Source organism: Eucalyptus grandis, chromosome 8 (genome assembly GCF_016545825.1).
Source record: "Eucalyptus grandis isolate ANBG69807.140 chromosome 8, ASM1654582v1, whole genome shotgun sequence".
NCBI lineage: Eukaryota > Viridiplantae > Streptophyta > Magnoliopsida > Myrtales > Myrtaceae > Eucalyptus > Eucalyptus grandis.
The window spans coordinates 63805776-63830973 of record NC_052619.1 but is presented as its reverse complement, the minus strand read 5'-3'; the positions used below and the strand labels follow the sequence as shown (position 1 = coordinate 63830973).

The window sequence follows — 25198 nt, the reverse complement described above, 5'->3', positions numbered from 1 at the left end:
AATAATGTAACACATTAATTATCATTTTTTGCCCCCAAAGATACGATTATATCATTGATGTTTACCGAAGAAAGTATTTTAGGTTTTTTAGATTTATCATTAGATAGCATTGACGCATAAATAATAATTTATAACTCGAAGAGAAATCACAAAAATGGTTCATGTATGAGTGTACCTATTCAATTTTGATCCTAATACTTTATATTTGTCGCATATTTGATCGGTAAACTAACCTTCAATCTTGATTTTAGGATCAATGTCGATTTTTTCGTCTAGATGCAAACAAAAGTGCAAAGTAATGGCTAAAGATTGTCATGTGGCATTAACATGTAATAATAGTGCAAAAACAATGGGCACCCGTGTGTTCTTGCCGGAAAATAATTTGTTATATAGTTCGGCACATCAAAAAATAATAAACAGTTTTTTTTTTTAAGCAAGGCTTGACATTTACAGAAATTATCTATGATAGATAACATTTGCGATTATTATAATTCTTTAATTGCCACTTAATTTGTTATTTATTTGTCTGAAGTGATAGAAAAATATTCTTGTGTTGTATATACCTTTTCTAAACTATGTAGGTCTAGTCAAGTAATTAAATATCCAATTGTTTCAATCAATTCTGCTTGAATTATATTATTTTTTAGTAACTTCATAATTTTTTTCCTTTTTCTTGTGAAAGGATATACATTTCGAGTTTTTAGGATCCCTAGAATTTCATTAAAAAAATAATAGGAACTCTAAAAGTGAAAGAACAAACCTTTAGATCTTTCTTTATCTTGTTGAATTTTCCTCTTATTTAAAGGATTAATCAATAAACATAAACGAAAAGGTACATGTTTTTCTTATTATTGATAAATGAAAAGAACAAAAGAAAAAGAAAAAAAAAGAGAAATAAGAAGGAAAAGCAAAAAAGGTAAACGTGGAATTTGATGATTTTTTACCGCTATTTTACTATGCATCAAAGGCTCAGTAAAGCATTAATATAGGATATACGAATTAATGATGTCATAGTTGAACGAATTTTTTCTCACAGTAGATATATTGTCAAATGCTAATTACATGTGCAAAGTGCAATATATTATTACTATATATAGGTATATATATCATCACAATTGGAAAATATATAAAGAAAATATAATATTACAAACGTTAAAAGATAATTAAAAGAATTATAAAAGCGCCCGGAGATTCGAGCCTGGCTCCCACCGACCTTGCTGCATTTCCGACCGCTGGCCCTTTGATTTTGATAGTCTTGGTCATTCTCTAATCTAGTCATAAGACGACAGAGAGGCAATGAAAAACTGATACATGGCTTGCTCCTGGGGAAACCTAGACCAATAACCCGTTGTCTACCTGCAGCAATTCTAAGTGATCGATCAGCACTCAGCAGAAGCCCTCGAGCATTTTGGTCCATTTGAACTAGGGGAAGCATTCCAAGTATATGCTAAATTATCGTTCATAAAATGGTTAGAAGCGATACTATTAGATACTTAAGAAAGCTCGACTTGAACCGCGCATGCAAGTTTATTTGTGTAGATCATCTTTGATAACTTCTTCAGATTGTATAAACTAGCATATTAATTTGGGACGAATTTAGCAATTTCCGTTTGCACATATAAGAAAATATTTGAAATTGAAAATGGGAAGTCAGGTTAAGGACTAAATTTGTAATAAATAGAGGAGGACCACCAAAATCAAACATCAACAACAATACATTGACCATTTTGTATTTTCTTTTGAATAATTATCTTTTTTCATTTCACGTTAGCACTACTTGTATACCTCTGGTGCTTAGTAAGCATATATAGTCAATATTTGATCAGTTACCTAATAACCAGGGATTAATTTATGGATTCAATTAGTTAAAGATAAGGAAATGTGCTAACTAAAGATAAGGGAATGCACATATTTGTTGAATGATTGCTTAGTCAGCATATCATGACTTTGAATTACTATATCAACAGTATAAGGTTCTTTTAAGCCCTCTTTAGAAACCGGCTCAATAGTGACTATATATGTTATTTTGTTCCCCAAAACAAAAAAAAAATGAACACAAATCCATTTGATAACGTCTTTGTTTCTGGAAACATGAACAAATTTGTTCTCGGGAATAAATTTGGAACAAAATCAAGAAGTAGAAAAAATCTACTTATTTATTCTTAGGAACAACTCAAGAATCAAGCAATTTTTTTTTTCTTTTATTCTTTTCATTTTCTTCTTCTTCTTCCTCTAGTTGACAAACTAGTTGGAGCCTCGCCCAGCCAAGAAAGTCAAGCTCGACCAGCCACTAGTGAGGCTCGGGCCAATGAGGCTTGACCTCGCTAGGGCTGGTGAGGTCGCCCATTCTCGTCTAGCCAGGTGGCCAACCTCGGCCGTGGGCGGCGATCGGCTAGAGAAAGAAGAAGAAGAAAAATAAAAGAAGAAAAAAAATATATAATAAAATTATTTAAAAATTAAAAGAAATTTCAAGTCACAAAAAAATTTGATGGTCGTATTCAACACATATCTATTTTGAGAATAGAAATTTTGTGCAGTTTTTAAACGCTTTTGAATGTTCAAAAATTCATCTAGGAAACAGTAAAAAAAAAAAAATTTTAAGTAAAAATTATTCCCGAGAATATAAATGCACTCTTAATGACTTAAAATTTATCCACATCAAGTTCTAACCATTGTCCATAGGCCCAATCACAACCTGGATCAACAAACTTCTGCCTCAATCCATCGCCAAAGTCTCCCCGCACTCGGTAATCGGTGGAAGGACTCTCAAATTTGTCAATCGGACACTGTATTGAGCGAAACAAGCCAATTCCTAACACATCATACAATCTAAACTAAGCACCACTCATCAGGGTACGAATAAACAATGACATAGCTTTTCCCTCTATATATGACTTTTTGGGTAGTGATTGGCGTAGATGTCAGGGGCGATCGCGAAAGTTTTCACTTTCCTTTCTCCATTTTTTCGGTAGAATGACTATTATATTGGACTCTTTTCGGCTCAACATGGAAAGTTACCATCATATCATGGGGTATACTACTAAATTAATCCCGTTCCAAAATACAATCATGGTTCTCGCTCGCGCACTAGATCATTTAATGATTTTTTGGTAATTATTATTGTAAAACATGGTCCAGATATTGCAACCCCCGACCAAAGGAACAAGTCCAAAAATAAGTTTACAAAGAGGAGCCAACAGTTGCTATAACTCTTAAGTTTGATAAGGTGCATATTCGATTGCCCGGATATACTATCGTGCCTTTTTAGCAAGTCCAGAATGCAACAAAGCGGCCATTTAATTGCAATTCCTTTTCCCCCTCTCTTTTGTTTTTCAGTATTAAGTTGATGTGCTTTGCTGAAGGTGGTGTCGGTATAGGTATGTTTCTGCATTTGTATTCTGTCACAACTGATGACTTTTCCTGGCTTCCTGCCAAGAAAAATAGAGCAGCGCCGAGAGAGCCTACAGTTACATGCTCTATGGGCAGGACCTGCAGTTTCGAACTATTGGAGATGGTGTTGAAGTTGCTTGTAGTTTTTTCATTTGTACTGACCCAAATAGATGCCTTGCGGTGGAAAGCTTTTCTGTTTTGTCTTTTGGAAACCATTTTAAGTTAATCTGTGTATATAGAAGAGGAAAAGTCAAACGGTTTTGGAGATGTTTATGTTCGTCTCTTAAAATCTCATTCTAGAATGATTACGTCATTTTTAAACTCCAACCGATTCAGTTTTAACTTTTCCTTGTCAGTTGATTCCATTATCTATACTCATGCTGCGGAGATAATTTGTGACAGTGTCAAGGTATCATAAAACTTTCTTAAGGTTCGGATAAGGAGTTTGTTCTGCAGAATAAGCACCTCCATGTAAATTTCAGTACAGGCAAGTCCTTGTGTCTGTGTTTTTCCTCTCACACATTTTGGGTCTTGGCATCGTGTCGTTTTATGTTGAATTTGTCACCTCCACCTACGGTCATTCATCCACGGACGTCAACCTTCAGGGCAAATGTCTTGATGTTTGTTCAGTTTTATTCTGTCCCATATACCTGCACATGAAATCCGACATTCATCTTTCCATGATGCCCATGACCTTTGGAGGCTGGGACCGATTTGGCACTTATTTAGGGTGTCACATTCATGATCAAAGACATTTGATTTCTCTAGTGGCAAAGACATTTCTTGCCACAGCGCGTACTCTTTTTATAGTAGGAAAAGAAAGCAACTTTTTTTGCGTGGATTTAAGAACCTAAACCTCAATTGGATTGGTTCATGCGCTAATACCATGTAATGAAATAAAATACATAACATGAGTACCCTGTTACATTAGCAAGTAATGTATGAATGAAATTACCGAGTAAATTTGGTAAACCGGTCTTAAAATAGTGATAAAATCATAAGTTCGGTAATCTCGTTAGTTGTCTCATGGCATGAACGGGTGAACAAGTGATGAATCAAGCCTGTACTTGTCTAGCCTGCTCTACGTGTGAGCTTCGATGTCCATTTAACTTGTCTAGCCTGCTCTACCATGAGGAACGATCTACAAATTATATCAAACACAATGTGTGTATCCAAAAACGAAAGAGTAGTGAACGGGGATCATGTTATTCTTTCTAATGTACCCATTGTTTCCCCCTCTCCTCTTATTATTATTATTATTATTATTATTATTATTATTATTATTATTATTATTATTATTATTATTATTATTATTATTATTGCCTAGTTTCTCCAATTTCATCATTTCTCAATCTTAAATTGCACCACGATCTTATGTAAAATTACCATTATCATCCTATATCCTGCTTTGAATGTAATAATAGAACACAAGGTGAACGTCCAAGCCAGTATTAACAGAGAGCAACCAATTCTTCACTTTTTGATTCATGTAAACGAGGCATGTATTAACAATTGAGATATGTTGAGAGACTTATGCCTTGTGAGACAAAGAACCACATTTAAGAAAAAGGGGTTGATAACTATCGACAATAAATCTTACTTTTGATAGATTTGAAACCATTTAAAGCCAGTTAATATGTTCTTGATTACTTTGCTTCAAGAATTTGAGTCGCTCGGAAATCAAGAATATAAACTCGAATATACTAACATATACAGAAAAGGAATACAGGAAAATCTACAAGGTACATATTGGTCTCCAATTGTTTCGTGGAAAATTTGACATTTTTAAATATTTTTTCTAAGAAATAAATTTGGACAGCAAAACTTGCTTTTAATTTTTTAAATAGACATGCACTATGTAGACGTTAATAATTTGGGCATGGGCAGTCATGGAATCGAGCATGGGCCCATAGAAGTCGGGCTCAAGATTCCCAATGCCCATGCCCGGTTGCTCAGCACCTCAAGCTGGGTCCTTCAAGGTGGACTAGCATCCACAATGGTTGAGCCTAGGACTTTAGCCCCCGTGCTTGGGTCCTTGACACCCAAGCCCTAGTTCATGGAGGCTAGGCACAAGCCATAGAGGTTGGGCTTGGGACCTCAATGCTCATGCTTGTGTCCTTAGTGCTTTAGCCCGTGTCCATTGAGGCTAGCCCATAACACTCATGCTTGTTGCTCGACCTAAATTTTGTGGACTCAAGCTCAATGTCAATGGACTCAGGTTGGGCAACAAGGATTTGAGCATGAGCACAGGGGTATTAGGCTAGGGCACTGGGGAGTCGGGAATGAGTATCGAGATCCTAGGCCTAGCCTCTGAGGATATGGGCTCGGCCTCTATGAATTCAGGCCCAACCTTTGTGGATGCCTAGCCTTTGTGGACACAAGCCAAACATTAAGGACTAGGCATCGGGATCCCAAGCTCAACCTCAATGGACCCAAGCCTAGCCTCAATGGAACTATGCCTAGTCTTGATGGACTCAACCCTAGCCCATTGCTAAGGACCCATGAAATAGCGATGGAGTCTCCGGCTTGATTTCTAGTCATATTTCGAAAATAAATTTTGACTTTTAAAGAGAAATTTATTTTCCTACATTTTCTTTTGTTAGTTTTTCTTGAATTTAAATATAAGTTTTCCATTGACTTGGAAAAAATAGTTTGTTAAGGGTGCATTTAGTAACAATTCTATTCTTAGGAACAATTTTTTATCAGAAATGGTTTTTTCTGATTCTATTCTCAGAAACAATTTCTGAGCAATAGAATGTGACTTGGTAACTGTTCAAAATTTTTATTCTTGAGATAGAAATGTGTTTGGTAGGATTCTTAAATTTTTTTGTTTCTTTTAATTTTAAATACTTTTATTACATTTTTCTTATTTTTCTCTTTTCTCTTTTTCTTTTTATCTTCTTTTTCCTCCTTCTTTGTAGCTAGTCGCTGGCCATGAGTTGGGCGAGGTCGGCAAGCTCACCGAGGCCAAGGCGAGCCTCGACTTCACCCGAGCCACACGAGGTCTGCTTCGCCCACCATGATGAGGCTTAGGTTGATGAGCCTTGCCATGGCTCGGCGTTGCCGGGGGCCGGCGATGCTTTAGCGAGGTTGCTGGCCCTCGTCTAGTTGATCGCCGACCATAGTTGGGGCCGGCGACCGGCCAAAAGGAAGAAGAAGAAAGGGAAAGAGAAGAAAAGTGGAGAAAAGAAAAAAAAAAAAAAAACTGATTTTAAGAATTGTTCCTGGGAATACGAAGTAATTTTTTTTTTCTATTTCTTGATTTTGTTCCAAATCTAGTCTCGGAAACAAAAATAAAATAAAATAGATATTTGTTCTCGAGAACAAAAATTTTACGAAATGGATTTATGTTCTTTTTTTATTCCGGAGAACAAAAGAACAAAAATAATTATTCCCCAGAAGATTACCAAATAGGACTTTACTCATTTTTCTAAACAAACTAAATCCCAAAAAATGAACTAATTTTTTTTTCCATGAAATAAATGAAGCCTATTTTTAATAGGCATAAAAAGGATGGAGATCCTTTACCTTGAACAATGTTTTCATTGGCATCTCAATCAATTCTTAACAATGAGAGATGTACATTAGGTATATTTTAATGGTTGAGATATATTGAGACACTTATGTTTCGTGAAATCATCTTGTGAAATAAAGAATCCATGTCCAAAAGTGAAGTCAGCATTTCTTTCTTTCCAAAATGGGAAAAAAAAAAGCCACGTTAAGAAGGTATACAGAAACTCAGAAGGTTGAAACCTAGGATCTTGATCGAACGAATGAAGGAATGAAGCAAGAGACGGTGGTTTTATTTATAGAGAGAGAGTAGGATCATTTATTCAAAAGAGAAGGGAAGGGGACCATGTCTTTGCATGACCCCTGCAACTCCAGTTCCTTCAGAAATCTTAAGATGTTTGGCTCAAGAAGAAGGGCTGACCCATATCATCATCACTTAGTTCTATGATGTATTGTCTGCACTTGTATTAGTTATCAAAGGGTTCTAATGAGGCGAGGGATGAGTATTCCCCATGGTAATGTTCCTCTGGTATTATAATCTTTACATAAAGGACATTACGAGCATAAATACCCTCTTTAGAAAGTCACGTAAAAGAGAATGAATAAAAAGAATATGGAAAAAGAAAATAGCCTCTTTAGCATAAATACACGGTTTTATCTTTCATGATGTAGAAGGTATTCAAACTAATATTAGTACAACACAAGGTCATGTCTGAATATCTATACCAACTTCACAAAGAGCAAGCCATAACATCCTAGAAACTAGAAACTGTTACCATTCTCTAATTTGCGATGAATGCAAATGCCATCAGGATATACAGAACGGCAATCGGCCAAGGCTTATCACTTAGGAAGGTGTACATTAACAGGCCACATTTGAGTTGCCTACTGGAGAGACGGAGGAGAAGAAGAGATGTGGAAAATATTGAGGGGATGAATGCTTCGGCAAACGGGGATAGTAGTTTTGGGGAGAATCCGCTCATTTCAGCAGGGGAGGAGTGCTTTTGTGAGGGTGTTTTGGTCCTTTTAGCGCGTCTTTGCGCTGATCACACATCAGCTGTTGATGTGTGATCAGCCCGCGAAACACCTCACAAAAGCACTCCTCCCCTGCTGAAATGAGCGGATTCTCCCCAAAACTACTATCCTCGTTTGCCGAAGCATTCATCCCTGGTGAATCAATATTTTCCCCATCTCTTCTTCTTCTCCTCCGTCTCTCCAGTGGGCAACTCAGAATCAGAGCGTTAATGGAGAACAACAATCCAGCTGATCTCGGTCGTTGGAGGTAAAGCTTCAGCAACCTCGAACGTGGCATAATGTCCTTCAATAAGTTGGAGAATTGTGACTTAAATCATGCCAATATCTTGATTTCCTTTCCTGTTCCTATATCTGATCATGTCCACTGAATGCTTATTTGTTTGGGAAAAAACCTGCATCCTACGTAGATCAGTTTAACTTGTTGACGCATTATGATCTTGTATGTTCAGCACTTAAGAGCTCAATTCCATGATCTTGTATGTTCAGCACTTAAGAGGTCAATTCCAGGTGTAGCACTTAGGAACCAAGACTAAAGTACAAGCCCCTCGAGTCTCAAGTAGAAGCTAGAAGACAAGACTTGGTTACATTCTCGTACCGAAACTCAGGTTCATGCTCGGTACAAGATGGAGCACCCAGCTTGTATCCTAGTTTCGGTTAGCTTGAGACTCGGTTTCTACTTGAGTCTTCTACCCAAATACCTGAGACTAAGCTTCTGCCCAGTAAGCATGGGTCTTACCTGGTTGTTTATTCACTCTGTTTCTGGGAGGGAAAATTCTTTCACATCGACGAAGAGACACGAAAGTATATCCACTCTGTTTCTTTCTTTTGTCAATGGAAACTCATATTAAGAAGAACGTATTAATTGAAGGTCTTTTTAGCTTTTCCTCCTAGTTAAAAGCTTCAGGGACCTCAAACATGTCATAACTGTCTGAGGTGTAGAACTGAGAAAACAATTGGGAGCAAGCTACTCGCGTGGCAAGTAGAAGCTAGAAAACGGGACTTGGGCACATTCTCGGACCAAAACTCGCGTTCATGCTCGGTTGAAGACAGACCACTGAGCTTGTACCTAATCTCAGGTAGCTTGAGACTCTGTTTCTACTTGAGTCTTCTACCCGAATACATAAGACTCAGTTTCTAGGTTCTAGCCAAGACTTAGCTTCTACCCAGTAAGCACGGGCCTTTTCTGGTAGTATATACATCCTGTTTTTGAGAGGGAAAATTTTGTCACATTGATGAAGAGACACAACTGTATATACACTCTGTTTCTTTCTTTCATCAACAGAAACTCATATTAAGAACTCGTTAATCAAAAGTCTTATTAGCTTTCCTCCTAAGAAAAGGTAAGATCTGCAATTAGCTTTACTCTGTTTCTGCCTGATAAGCATGAGGGCTTAACCGTGCGTATTTTATATGCCTATTCTTGATACTTATTGTTTGAGCTTCTGTAAAAGACAGATTGTCTAAAAAGAATTTGCTGATTTTTATTCCAAGGTTTGTGTTAGAGGATGAAGTTGGAGTTAACAGAGATCTTGATGCCATCTGGAATGTTTTGCAACGGCTGATTACGGTCAGGGAGGCCTTCATAGGTCCAATTCTCAATGCACAAGGCATTGTGCATATCTGTGTTGCCATCCATATCATCCGGGATATATTAATCTTCCTGATGAGAAGACAAGATATTGGACCAAGTTTCCAACTTGTCTTTGCTAGGATTGCTGCTGTGCTTGGAAGTGTTGAGCTTGCTTACCTGATATGCACTCTACTTAGCGATTTGCCTTGGCCAATTTTTGTTGCCTGCACCCTAATGTTGGCGGTCCTGTTCAAGTTCATCGTGAATTGAAGGATTAGCTTTTCTGATGCGGTGATGTGTTTGATTTGCTGGGAACCTTCCAATGCTGGCTCGGATATGAACCTCGTGTTGTATTAACATAGCAGAAAAAATTAAGATAATGATTACAATCATTTCTGGTTCAATGTCGTCTGCAGTTAAGCATACTTTGAGTTAGTTTAAGCATATCTCGGTAAGATCCCACAATCCCCTTTCTGGTAAGGCAAGTTTAACCCTTTTGCTAGAGTGCCGGTTTCACCTTTAAATCTTAAGTGTGTTTAGATCCATTACTCCCGCTTTGGATCGAGTTGCATTGGTAAGATAAAACTCATGGAGTTGCATTACAAGTAAACAGAACTCAGAAATGGTGGAAATTGGAGAAACAGGGCAAGTTTTTCCTTTGGGCCAAATAGAAACAGGGCAAATGAGAGTATATAAAAAAGAATCCCATACCCTCATTCACTATTCTTTCATTTTGGACACATGCATTGTTAGTTGGACATAATTTATAGGTCGTTCCACATATAGTTTTGATCACTATTGTTGTGCTTTTAAGGCTAGTTTACCAAAATTATTTGATAATTTCATTCATACATCACCGTTAACATCACAAGGTACTCATCCATGATCCATGGCCGAACAACAACAATGGTCATGTGTGCCATTTTATGTTTTTTACTGCATCACATGATAATAAATGACAGATTGAATTGATTGTGATTTAGGTTCTTAAATCCATGTAAAGAGTTGCTTATTCCCGTGGTATACAAAGAGTACACGCATGTGTGCGAAGAAAACATTTACATGTGTGGAGAGAGTTAAATACAAAAATAAAAATTAATATAGGTAGAAAATTAAATCGATTGTGAGATTAAATTCAATGCTAGTAAGTAAGATACTTATAAGTATTATTATCTTATGTATATTTATGTTCCAATTTTGTCCATTTTGTTGTGCTATGTCACTATGATATATCCAACAAACGGACAGAAGCATTACATAAGTTTTTTATAAAAATTGAAATCCTTGTTTGGATTTGTTTCTATATAATAGTAATAAACCGGCACTCACTCCATGGATAATCGATTAAGTTAGCATGTGCCATAAATATAGTTTCTCTAATATGGGCCTAATTGTTCTCAACGTTCCCATGAAGCAAGGATTCTTGGGCCTGGACCGACCCGCTGCATTAAGGATCGGAGCTGTTGCGGGTCATAGAGGACTCGGATTTAAGCTCCGACCCGTATAAAATCCTCCATCCACGTTCCCGCATTGTCGCTTCTCTCACCTGGTGCCGCTGCATAGCTCTCGATCCTCCTCCGGCTGAATTCCGGTCATTCTTCATCCTTCTGAATGCGTAGTTTCCTTCACATTCCGATGCTTTCATGTGGGTTCTTTTCCTTTTGCATACAATGGACTTGATGAATGATTTTGTAGAACGAAAGCTGCATTTGATTGGTAACCTAGTGTATCTTACTTTTGAATGGATCGTTGCGTTGTGAAAATGCAGAAAGATCCAAGTGAATTGTAGAACTTAAAGACTTCAATTAGTTTGCCTGGTTCTCACCAATGTCTTTGCGTTTACTGTTTAGACACTAGCGATAGAAGGAGCGGAAAAGGAGAGTTCCCAAGTTCCAACACCACAGATCAAGCACGTCCCAAGCTCAAAATGTGTGCAAATTGAAGTCTTCGTAATTTGATCATCTATCAAATAGAGAGTATAGAATTTGTAGCCACATCCATCCGTACTTGGAAGAGGATTCATGCGACTTTGGAAATCTACCTATCTAAATATAGCTCGCATTGTCAAAATGGATACATTAGTAAGAAAGTAAACGATGAAAATGAGATTAGATAAAATCCACATAATTTGAAACTGATTTAAAAAATTAGATAAGAGAGAAGTTCATTAGCTTTAATTTTTTATTTTATTCTTTGACAACTTTTGTTCTTGATCTTACTTCAAATAGAATTTAAATAATGGATAGAAAGAGATTATGTCTAGTTTTCACTTAGCCATTAAAATGTGAAGAAAATATCGATTGAAAAATATAACATAGAATAAAGAAATTCATATACTTTTTAAAAGTAAAAATGGAAATTGTGATGAAGCTAAGGCTCCGTTCGTTTCACGGAAAATATCATGTTTCGGAAAACATTTTCCTGGAAGTTATTTTCCGGGAAAATGACTCTATTTTCCTAGGTGTTCGTCAAAATCTAAAATTTGAGTGGAAAATATTTTCCACTGTTTGTTAGCTCAAACATTTTCCTGAAAAAAATTATCAAAAATTGAATTTTAATATTTTTAATTGACCAAAAAAATTATTTTATTTATTTATATTTTTTTTAAAATGATTTTTTTAAATTATTTATATTTTTAAAATATAAATTTTTATTATTTTTTTCCTTCCTCCTTCCTCCTCCTTCTTCCTCCCGATTCCTCCCGGCGGCTTCGTCCGCCGTCGCCTCCTTCCTCCTCGTTCCGCCGCCGCCTCCTTCCCGCCCGACGATGGCGGCTACCCGGCCCGACCAAGACCCGGTGGCCACTCCGGCGAGCTCGAGGCTCGGCCGATCTCACCGAGCTCGTCGGATCTAGCGACGAGCTCGAGCTCGCCGGATCCGGCGAGCCGCGAGCTCCGCCGCTAGATCCGGCGAGCTCGAGGCTCGGCCGATCTCACCGAGCTCATCGGATCGCGACGAGCTCGAGCTCGCCCGGATCCGGCGAGCCGCGAGCTCCGCCGCCAAATCCGGCGAGCTCGCCGGATCTGGTGACGATCTCCCGCGAGCCTCCGGCGCCGCCCATGCGGAGCTCCCTCTTGAGCCGGATCCTCCCGCGGCTTCGAGCCGCCGAGGAAGCGGAGCGCGGCGGTGGCGGCGCGCCCGGCCGGGCGGGGCGGGCGGAGCGGCCGGGGAGGGCGGAGGGCTGGTCTCGGAGAAGGACGTCGTCGAAGCCGACTTCGCAGCAAGGAGAGCAAGAGAGAGAGAGAACAAGAACCGAAGGAAGAGAAGAGGCGAGGCTTGGAAAATGTTTTCCTCTTTTGAAAAGAGGAAAACATTTTCCAAGCTGCAAAGAAGGAATTTTCCGGTCAATGGAAAATGTTTTCCGTTGACCGTGATTTTCCGCTCACCCGAACACCGGAAAATCCGGAAAATATTTTCCTGGATGTTATTTTCCGCGAAACGAACGGAGCCTAAATGTATACAAATTCTTATTTTCTGATTTTTCTATTGTGCGAGTACCAAAAATTTCTATTATACGTCTTTTTGAGGTCTTTTTCAGTAAGATTTTAAATTTAAAATTTCAGCCACATTTTGTATGTCCGTTTTGATGAGTACTTTCACTATGCCCGTTTGACAACAAGCCCAGATAACATGATGCCAAAATTGGTGACACTGGCAACGCAAAAAATAACAAACACATGTCAAAATGTAATGTCCAACAAATAAATCGATACATGTGAAAGTGAGTTTACAATATATGTCCGCGAAAATGCAGATCACATAAGTAGCTCATGGTATTATAAGTAACAATTGGTCGTTGTAATGCACGTTATATTTATTTGACGCTGAAATCCAATAACATAAATAATGAGAAAATGACACGTGGCTTGCTCTTGAGAAGCCTTGACCCGATAGCACTGTGTTAGTGTCTTTAGAATTGATGACCTAGCAGCAATTCTCACTAGATGATCACTGTTATTTATTACTTTCGAGAATTTAGTCCATTTGAACTGGGAGAAGTAACCACTGGGGGTTCGCCCCGGTGGCCACCCTTCCAACATGGAATGGGGAGGTGAGGGTTCAAATCCCCACCTCCTCGGGGGGATGGGGGTTAGGGACGCGTAAGTTTCGAGAGTGGGTTGCGACTCACGCCCGCAAGAGCGGGCGCAAGTCTGCGAGTGAGTGTAGGGTAGAAATAGAATAGGACTGACTAAAAAAAAAAAAAAAAAAAAACTGGGAGAAGTGTTACAACTCTAGGTCAAATTGTCTGCTGTAAAATGTTAATTCCGCAATAAATGGGCAATAGTCATGACAAATGCGCTAGTGCGTGAGTAAAAGCTTTGATACTTAAGAGAAATCAGATTAGAATCACATGTGCGAGTTTATCATCTTTGATAACTTCTTTAAATTGTGTTAACTAGCATATTAATTAGGCACTTATTGAGCAATTTCTAATTGCATTTGGAAGGATATATTTGAAATTGGGATCGGGTAAGGACTAATTAGTCGTAAGATAAAGTATGAGAACCAAAATAAAACATCACAGTAATATGGGGAACATTTTAAGATATCTATTGCATAATTATTTTTTTCATTCCATATTTAGTGCCGCCTGTATTCCTCCGTTAGCTTAACGTGGTCGGTCGTTGAAATTTTTCCTAAAATGATAATTGTCGATTATTTTATGGACCCTATCTATCACAAGATAAAGTATGATGACCAAAATTAAATAGTCGCAATGGTACAAGGATCGTTTTTGTAGTTTTTCCCGGATATATATTCCAATAATTTTATACTTTCATTTTCTCAATGTTCATTATTCATTTTTTATTCGATTTAAAACGTTAGTCTATTCATTAATAGTAAACTCGCAAGTCATGCGACTAGCTTTTTCTTTCAATTCAAAATACTGAGACTATTTTGAGTTATACTGATGTGATAATTTGTAAGTAAATATTTATATAAATCTCTCTAGGTATTATTTTAAAAAACAAATCTTCACCACCAAAAAAAGTTGCAACCTTAGGTCCAAATTTTATCTTCCCATCTCAAAGAGTAATTTTGGCAAACAATTTTGACCACGGTATGTATAAGCATGACGTGCTTGGGGAATGTTGCCAGCTTGATATGGGTTTATATGATGATGATGTTTCCAATATCCTGTGGTGCAGTTCAAAATTGAGGAACAATGAAAAAGCATGTACACCTGATTAGGCAACCATTTGACATTGAGATGCCTTCTAATTTAAATCATCCATCCTTGTAATAGGTTCAGAAAACCGATGCAATTGGACATTCTTTGGATGAGAAACATGGGAATATGCAACAGCAAGGTGTAGGATGATCCGCCCACAACTCAAAAATTCATGGTATCTTTTTGGGGAAAGGCCTAAACAATTTAAAACCAAAGAGATAACATCACGCCACTAACGATATTTAAATATGTTGAATGCAAGAGCGCAAGATGGAAAAGCCACGCACGACAACAGAGCTTCTAGACGATCCAAAACACAACCATGAGTTCCACGAATCACTCTGTGAGTGTGACTCTGGTTGGTTCAGTTACTGACAAAAAGAGTAACCGATTGCGAATACCTGGGAGCCCAAGACGCAAGTTGAATTGCCAATAGTCAATCCTTGCAGATCGAAACACCAGATCCATTTTTCTCCAAGTCCATTTAGGGCCTATTTGCTTTCACTCTTGAGCATTAAAAAAAAAAAAAAAACTAGAAATCCGTTTGATGAATTTTTTTTCCCAAGAACAAAAATTAATTTTTTTGTTCTCCAGAATAAATTTGGAACATAATCAAAAAATGAAAATAAAAATGTTGCTTCTTATTCCCAGAACAGTTCCTAAAATCAAGTCTAATTTTTATTCTTTTCTCTTTTTTCCTTTTCTCCTTCTCTCTTCTTCTTCGTCCCAGCTCATTACTGGCCACTACTGGTCATTGGCCACTATACTAGCCACTACCGTGACCGGCGACCGGATTAGAAGAAGAGAAAAGGAAAAAGAAAAAGAAACTAATAATAATAATAATAATAATAATAATAATAATAATAATAATAATAATAATAATAATAATAATAATAATAATAATAATAATAAGTAATAAAGATTAAAAGAAATAAAAAAATTAAGAATCTTACCAAACGCATTTCTATCACAAAAATAGAAATTTTAGACAGTTACCTAGTATTTTTAAAAACTTAGAAATTATTCTCGGGAACATAATTTAAAAAAATCATTTCTGCGTAAAAATTGTTTATCGGAATAGAATTGTTATGCGTCTTTATAGTTAAAGCATAGCTCACTCAACATTGAGAAGGGAAAATTGTTCATTTGTCCACACCTATTATACAACAACTAATTCAGTTCTAATTTTTTAAATTTTGCTAACTCAATTTTAAATTTTTTAAGAACTTGTCAATTCAATCATAAATCTTTTGATTGTGCCAATTTAATCCTAAATTTTTATACAATTTGCCAAACTAGGTTTTGGCAGCCTAGTTAGCATCTTACATGGCGTGACTAATACTAATGTAGACAATTTTTTTTTATTAATCTTTATTTATTTTTTTCTTTTCTTTTTTCTTCCCTCTCTTTACATAATGATGGTGGGGCCGCAAATCCCTTGTTGACCATGGGTTAAGTAGCACCGACACCAATACATGACGCCACGTGACACAACATGACATGCCGACACGTCATATCTAAAAAAATAGAGAATTCCGACAAATTGGGATATGTTGTATATTAAATATATATTTATATATATATAAATAAATAATAAAAAAGAGCCTAAAATGAATTTACACTAAGAATTGTGAGTCATATGAAAGTAAAAAAGAAGAGAAGACTATTTTTCTTCTTTCCTCCTTTATTATTATTATTTTTTTACATATTTACATTTTAACCTCTTATTTATTGATTTTTTTTTTTCAAATTGACCATGTGCATGTCGAAATTGTGGATTTGCGATTCAAGAGAGTTGACCACATGTTGAATTTCCCAACAATTATTAATTACATATCAAAGTATCGACCATGACACAGAAGCTTATGAAAAGTGTTGGTGCTTCCTAGGCCATGGGCGAGGGTCACAACCTTTGCTGTGGCTGACAAGCACATCGCGAGCCTTCACCCAAGGCCCAACAAGGGTCATCAGCCCTTGCTCAACAGCCAGTGGAGGTTGTCGACAGGGCCGCTAACGTTGTGTAAAAAGAAGAAAGAAAAATAAAAAATCCAAAATTTTTAAAAAAATTTAAAAATTATTTACGTTAGAACCGATTGTGTCACATAAGACAAACGACGTTGATTGAGTTGTTACATTAGTAATATCCAACCAACATTAGCCGAGAAACTAAATTGACAATCCGTTAAAAGCTTTAAGCCTAGTTTGACAATTCATTAAAGTTTTATAACAAAATTGATATAATTGAAAATTTTAATATTGAATTGATAAAATTGAAAGATTCAAGATTTTTTTATAAACAATTTCGCTCAAAAACCAACAATGTTTGAAATGATTTGATGGGAAGCACTCCACAACTAATTATGGCGTTTTTCATGTCGATTGACACTGCACCGCTGAAGAGAGCTTCCTTTAGGGTACTTTCACAGAGAAATGACAGCACCAGCGTAGCCTTAATGTTGCATGTAGGGTATGATTCTTATCCTAAGACGATTGAAGTTGGCTTATTTGATGGGGCAATTTCTCCAAGGGAGGACAAAAGAGAAGCAAGAAGACGAGTTAAAACAAACATAAAACGGACTTCGGCGATAAAATATCCAATGGTAGCAAATTTTGACCATGCACCATACAGAGATTTGCCGAAGGACAAAAAAAAAAAAAAAAAGACATACCTTTTGCACAAAGACACCATCTGTACCTTTAGGAAATGTTTAGTTGCAAACCAGACATTTGGGAAAAATACAAAATAAAATAAGCAAAAGCTCATGCAATAGCAACTGTGACCATCGTAGGTGCGACATAATCGGCTTTCGCATGGGCCCAAGTACTATGAACATTCCGTGATTCAATCACTTATATGTACATTGGGCTTAATTGAATTGGCCCACTTCTCCCGAATCGAGATGCTAAGGCCCACATCTTATGGCCCACTAAGTAAAGCTCATAGTGTATCTCTATAAATACAAAGATGTAATAATTTCATTTAAACAATTTTCTCCAATCTGGAACCAGAACAAAAATCTGCGTGGAAAATTTAAAGTTAAAAAGGAGAGACATTCGTTCCCCACAAGTTCACGGATGCGCCCCTTTGATTTGACAGCTCCAATTCTACAACCAACCTCACCCGATTCATCACTTCCCATTTTCCTCCTATTTTACCTAATGATGAATGGAGGAATGTGAATTAACAACTTGTGATGTCGTTGACATATCTGAAGGAATCATGCTGACCACGAAGAAATAGTCGCCCCGAAAATCAAATCGTATTGAATGAAACTGAGCAGAGGGGCTCGAGACCATGGAATTGATTGGAGGAGAACAGGTCAATTCGCTCTTGGAGTCATCTGTTCACCCACCGCACATGATGAGAACAAGCAGGAAAAGGGGAGAGAACAGGAATATGCAAAAGGTACCTCAACCAAATGCATCGGAGGGCTCCTTGGAAGGCCATACGATGAATAGTCTTCTTGGATTGTCGTTTGAATGGCCAGACCTTGGTTCATCAACGAGGAACATCAAAGTGTTTGTCTGTCTCTCGTTCGCGTCAAGGCAAGATAATTTTATCTTTACAACCACCTGCATCATGGCAGATCATCTCTAATCGGATTTCGGCGTCGTCCTTCTGGAATTACGCTATCAAATCCACCTCATATCGTCTAATCAAAACAGCAAGATGGGGCCGTCTTCGTTGAACATTAAAGCAAATAAAAGCAGACAATTACAACGACATAATCTGCTAAATGCTTTCAATGACCCTTATCAAATAAGATAATTTTACATTAAAGAAACAACATGATCCCATGACTTCCACCTGAATGACCGATATGTCTTTGCCACGGGAGAAATCAAATGTCTTTGACCGTGAACGGGACACCCTAAATAAGTGCTAATCAGTCCCCTCTAAAAGTCATGGGCAACATGAAAAGATGAATGTAGGATTTCATGTGCAGACATATGGCACAGAATAAAACTGAACAAACATCAAGACATTTGTCCTGAAGGTTTAAGTCCACGGATGAATGACTGTAGGTGGAGGTGATGAATACAACATAAAAAACATGAAGCCAAGACACAAAATCTGTGAGAGGAAAACCTCAGACACAACTTATGTGTCCTGAAATATGCACGGAGGGACTTACTCTGCAGAACAAACTCCTTACCCAAGCCTTAAGTAAATTTTATGATACCTTGACACTGTCACAAATTACCTCAGCAGAAAATATTGCCACAAATCAGAACACTAGAAATTCGCTATCCTTGAGTACAGATAATGGAAGCAACTCACAAGGAAAAGTTAAACTGAATTGGTTGGAGTTTAAAAATAACATAATCATTCTAGAATGTGATTTTAAGAAAGGAACATGAACATCTCAAAAACCTTTTGACTGCTTCCTTTTTAATATACACAGATTGACTTGAAATGGTTTTCAACAGACAAAAGAGAAAGCCTCCTACGGCAAGGGATCTATATGGTCAAAAAACTTTGACAGCCTTCTTAACGTTTTGAATGTGCTGGTGCAAATGGTAGAGAAAGAAAGTGGGAGAAAAACTGACATTATTTTCATAAACAGACAGACTACAAGAATAGCTCAGAGAAACTAGGTATAGAAGGCAGCAGAAACTTTAATCAGTCATAGATCTCTGCATGAATAGCTGTTTTAGAGATGGTATAGAGCACACCTCCGCACCACCACAACATTTGAAGTTGCAAAGCTAGAAAGGAATTATTTGACAGATTTTACAAGGCCTAAACACAATTTCCAATAATTCTAAACTGTGAGGTCCTGTCCATAAAGCATGTGACTCTTGTAAGTACCATTGGCACTGCTCTGTTTTTATTGGCAGGAAGCCAGGAAGAAGTCGTGATAGAATAAAAGTGCAGAACCATACCTACATCAATACCTCACTCAGCAAAGCATATCAACTTAATATTGAAAAACAAAAGAGAGGGGGCAAAAGAAGTGCATTAAAATGGCAGCTTTGTTGCACGGTGGACTAGTTAAATTGGCACAAGAACTAATGTATAGTCAAGTAGGAGAAGAAATGAGAAAGAAAAAATGACAAAGGACACTTAAAGCAAGCAAGGTACTACTCCAACTATATGAAGGAACACAAGACAGGAAATATCAAGCATAGGAAGGCACAAGCCCTTACCAGTAAAACTTAGAGAGCAAGATTATCATAGTCAAACAGGAAACATAATGTTATTGACCTTCACAGTATGGTGGTGTTGATCAAATACAGAGTTCATCACCATCCTTGTCATCATTGTCTTCATCCTCATCGGCGTCAACCCAATTACTTGGATGATGTTGTGAAAACCATTTTCATCTACACAAGAAACGAATGAAGAAAATCGCTTTAGAGGGATTACCCAATTCAACAACTAACAAACTGCATAAACAGACTTATGATGCGCTAATTAGTGATATGTAAGTGACAATCTTGTTCAGTAACTTTGCCTCTAAAAAACATCTAGAACCACTAACAAACGACTTGATACAAGCAGACCAATTGAATTGATAATGAGAGCCCAAGAAAGGCATGTGAGTTCAGTCTTCCAGAAATAGGTACCTGCACAGGTATGTGCAAGTGCAACACATCCTCAGGGTTCACAGTCGAGTAAAAAGGGGAAAATAGTTTTGCTCCAGCTTGTCTGTGGTATCAGATGGACAGTCGCTCTAAATAGTGGAAAAACAGAAATGCTTACAGGTTTGGTAGGACATATATTGATTTCTGCCAAAACTTTTTCCTTCTCAATGCATGAGTTAAGAGTAAAATTTTGCAAGACTCCAAGATAAAGTTGCGCAATCAATTGAAGTGAAGCATGGAAAAAAATTAATAGAAGGTAAGAGTCAAAAGAGCATTCAGAATTTACTTACTCGCCTGCCCTCTCAAAGTACAGATGCATGTCCACTTCACATCCCTCACAGAATGCAAGAAATTCCTGGATTTTTATGAGATGGACAGAGTTTAAATATTATCAAGTTCACAGGAAAACACAAGGAAAAACTTCGACATAAAAGATGGTCCTGAATGTGGCTTTAATAGCATTTCAGCAACTAAATGGACTCATTTTAAGGAAATGGAGCTAAGTTGAAAGTGAAGTCATATGTTCGGGAACTTTTAGCTGCATTTATAACCCAAATGTCCTGATAGATAATATAATAAAAAAAGAATCAGATGGAACACATTTAACCCTTTGACAGCAAAAGTCACGTCTACTGGGCTGCCGTTATGAGCATAATGCACAAACTCTTCTCCAGGATCTATCCACAGCTGAGTGTGCAGTAAAGAGTCATTCTCTGCAACCAGAATCTGAACCATGATATTCTTCTCCATATTCAATTGAAAAGAATAAAGTTAATCTCTACCTTTGGGAGGATCAATGTAGCTTCAAAACTCAATAGCTTTCCCACCAAATTCACTTGCAATGTCAGAAGGATCAGAGTTGTGTTCCGTTGCAATGATAGTAATTTCCTGAAGAGATGACTGAAAATTTGCAAGCAATCTGCTCAGATCACGAGGCCTCACCGCAAAACTGCTTGGGTATCTTCTCCTATCCAAAGATAATTGTTGTATGTCGGGGTCAACATTGCAAGTAATCCAGTATGTTTTCTTAATGCCTGCATGCATATGATATGCAGGTTTGACAGGTGCCAACCTCCGATTTATATTACAGTTAGATAACATACTGAATGATATGAAGTTAGCATGGCTGAGTCACAAAGACTTAAAATGTTAAGTGGCCAAGAAAAAAAGAAGTAAAAGTGGTTGACATCGGAATCTAATTTTTAACATAAATTTCCCCGTCTCTTTATTCTAAATTTATTGGCTTTATGGTCATACTGGGGCACTGCAAAAATCCCTTTGACAGAGTTCACGCTGCTTTTACATCATGAGAGATTAGAGAAGCTCGTCTCTGTGGACACATATGACATGGCAAATAAATGCTTCTCACAGCATCTTGCGGTCATTTTCTCTCAATGAACATGTCAGTTTCAAGACTTCATTTCTCCTGGTTTTTCCATAGAATTGGAGGGGGAAAAGGGAATGCACAAAGTTTTCCATCTGTGCCAGGAGCTTGCAATCTTAACCATAAAATAAACCATTTCGAAACTGCAAGGTCTTTACCACTGAAGCACTGCAGAGCCCATTGAACTTTTGATGCATTGATGTCTGGTAATTGCACACTCAAATGATCAATGTTTGTAATAGGCGTTCTAAGAACAGAACAGACAGCCTGCATGGAGTACTTTGTAAGTGTTTGTAATTTGCTTACAACTATAAACCGGCAAATATACTAGAAAGATAAGCAACGACAATATACCTTTAGAAGAACGCTGCGTCGAACCTGTGTGCCAGATACTGTAAACACATCAAAGAGGTCTGGCTTGAAGTTTATCAATTGATAGACAGATCTTGATGAATTGAGTGCGTGAAAGGAAATCTGGAAGTTGAGGTCGAATACAAATATGAGAATCTTAATCTGATATATACGAGTAAGAAGGTGATGTTTGTACACAGATCAATACTATTTCGATTCTAATTTCAAATCAAATGGTGCCAAGTGCCAAATATTGAGCTTAGAACGCAGAACTTCTATTGTTATTTGGTAGTTAAATGCGACGAGGCAAAAGGAAGTCATGCAAAGTATGGTCACACAAGAGATGTGCTCAGGAGCACAATCGTGCTTTCACTTGTTGAGTGTAGCAAAACCCCATACAACACCATCAAAGTAACTAGACAAACCAGCAAAGCATTAGCAATATAGAATAGCAGCACCCGTAGAAGGTTATCCATAGGGCTTTTCTTCTATGGTTTCGCCATTCGACAATTTGACGAGAGTATCGCGGATAGTTCTCCTGGCTACAGCAGCGAATTGCCTCAGTCTTACGATCAAATGACTTTGAATCACCCTATCGACAGTATCAGATCCTTTTAGTCACTTCAGATTTTTATGCACGTCGAGTTCTAATCACCGTCGACAGGGCCAATCCCGACCTAGCTCAACAGATTTCTGCCTCAAATCCACCGCCGAAAGCTCCACGCACTCGGCAATCGGTGCAAGGACTCTGAGAATTTCTCAATCGGACACCGTATCGAGCGAAACGAGCCAATACCTAACACAGCATCATAGCCATCTAAACTAAGCATCGCTCGGCAGGGCAAAGGAAGAAGCAACCGCTGTAGCTATTTCACTCGATGGATGAAGCTGAGGAACGATCGACGTGGATTTCAGTGGCGACACGGCGGAGCTGCGGGCAAGAGAGACGACGGAGAAGGAGAAGGAGAAGGAGAAGAAGAAAGGCGGGGAAGAAATCGATGGAATCACCTGCAAAGGAGAAGCTTGGATGGCAAGTGATGGAGCGAGCCAGGGTCTTCAAGGCGTTGCCGCTCAGGGTGAACTCCATTTTTCCAGCTCTTCGCTTTCCCTCTGCGCACTCAAGCTACAGATTTTTATGAGGGCGGTCGCTGCAAAATTGGCGGGATGGGACGAAGACGACACTATTGGTCCTTGGCTCGGGGAATCAATGATATAACCCATTAATTATCATTTTTCGCCCCCAAATATGCGATTATATCACTGATGTTTACCTAAGATAGCATTTTCGGTTTCTTAGATTCATCGTTAGATAGCATTGGCGCATAAATCACAACTTATAACTGGAAGGCAAATCACAAAAATGATTCTTGCACAGGTATTCCTATTTAAATTGATCCCAAAACTTTATTTTTGTCACGTATTTGGTTCGTAAACTAATTTTCAATCTTGATTTTAGGGTGAATGTTGATTTCTTTGTCCATATGCAAACAAAAGATGCCAAGTAAGGGCTAAATATAGTCATGCGGCATTAACATGTCTTGATAGTGCAAAACCAATGTGTACCTGTGTGTTGCTGCGGAAAAGTAACTTGTTATGTAGTTTGACATATGAAAAATTAATGAACAGTTTTTTAGCATGGTTGGACAGGTGCATCCATTATTTTTAAGTATATTTATAGAAAAATCTATGAGAGATGATATTTGCGATTATTAGAATGCATTAATTGCCACTTAATTTAATAGTAATTAGTTTGAAGTGATAGAAAAATGCTCTTGCATTGTGTGTACCTTCTATAAACTATGTAGGTCCATGCAAATAATTAAATATCCAATTGTTTCAATCTATCCTACTTAAAATTCTCTTAATTTTGATTTTTTTTCCCTTTTTACGAAAGAATATTCATTTTGAAGTTTTAGGAGCCATAGGATTTCATTAAAAAATATTAGCAACTCTAAAATAAAAAGAATAACCCTGCAGATCTTTCTTTATCTTGTTGAAATTTCCTCCTCTTAAAAGGATTAATCAACAAAGATAAACAAAAAGGTACATATTTTTCTTATTATTGATAAATGAAAAGAACTTAGATAAGAAGAAGAAAAAGAGAATTACGAAGGAGAAGAAATTAAGGGCAAATGAGAAATTTGATGATTTTTGACCACTATTTTACTATATATCCAAGGCACAATGGGGTATCAATACAGGAAAGACAAAGTAATGGTGCCATAGCGTAACGAATTCTTTTTCACTATAGATTTATTGTCAAATAATAATTACACGTTCGAAATGCAATAGTCCAATTATATATAGGGACATATAATAATTGGAAAAAAAATATAAACAAAATAGCCGACAAATTCAAAGCTGTCTCCCTCCGACCTTTGCTGCGTTTCCAACCGCTGGCCCCACAATTTAGTTGTTATAGGTTTGGTAACAGACAGTCAATGAAAATACTGAAACGTGGCTTGTTCCAGGGAAACCTTGACCAATGACTCGGTAACCTTGTTTTGGTTTCTCCCTGGCAGCAGTTCTCTCTAAACGATAACCACTCAACAGCACCTTTCGAATATTTGGTCCATTTGAATTAGGGGGAATATTACAAGCATAGGCTAAATTGGTCCTTCATAATATGATTATTCCACAATAAATGGGCATAGTCGAAACAAATGCGCTAATGCGCAAGTAGAAGCGATACTATTAGATACCCTAAGAAACCCCGACTAGGACCATTCATGTAAGTTTCTTTGTGTGAATTGTCTGGCTTCTTCAAATCACGTGAACTAGTATATTGATTTGGCATTAACCATAGTAATTTCCGTTTGCATATGGAAGAAAATATTTGAAATTGGAATCAAAAGTCGGGTTAAGGGCTAAATCTACAATAAAATAAAGGGCAACGACCAAAATTAAACATGGACAATAGTACATGGACCATTTTATAATTTCTTTTGAACAAATATTTTTTTCTTCCATGTTAGCGCTACCTACATAGCACCGGTGCCTAGTCAACATATTCAATCAATATTTGATCGGTTATATAAATTTTTTTCCTGATAACTGGAGAATAATCTATTGAATTGATCCATTACAAGATAAAGTATGATGATCAAAATTGAATAGTGTTAACTGTTAACAATATAGGAATCATTTTTGTAAGTTCTCCGTGATACATTTTCCAATACCTCATGAATTCTTTTCT

The 25198-nt window shown here is 37.4% G+C and overlaps 2 protein-coding genes and 1 long non-coding RNA gene across 6 annotated transcripts in view; all 3 read right to left on the bottom strand.

Moving 5' to 3' along the window:
• The window catches only part of LOC104415633, a 46660-nt gene that overhangs the window by 6690 nt on the left and 14772 nt on the right, over nt 1-25198 (bottom strand). The gene's annotated exons all lie outside the window — the stretch shown is intronic.
• On the bottom strand, nt 17637-18703 carry LOC120286682. Its single transcript, XR_005545355.1, has 2 exons — nt 18089-18703; nt 17637-18019 (listed from the first exon to the last, which is right to left on the bottom strand). It is a non-coding gene; the product is annotated as an uncharacterized LOC120286682 (long non-coding RNA).
• On the bottom strand, nt 20098-21909 carry LOC120286679. 4 transcript variants are annotated; one of them, XM_039299061.1, is made up of 4 exons: nt 21810-21909; nt 20875-21234; nt 20558-20622; nt 20098-20249 (listed from the first exon to the last, which is right to left on the bottom strand). In XM_039299061.1, the coding sequence occupies exons 2-4, from the start codon at nt 21015-21017 to the stop codon at nt 20140-20142; spliced, it is 318 nt and encodes a 105-aa protein (XP_039154995.1). In that variant the 5' UTR covers nt 21018-21234; nt 21810-21909; the 3' UTR covers nt 20098-20139. The 4 variants fall into 4 exon arrangements, 1 of the variants encoding a protein (XP_039154995.1); XR_005545353.1 differs by having other exon boundaries at nt 20558-21301; XR_005545352.1 differs by having other exon boundaries at nt 20098-20622; nt 20875-21301.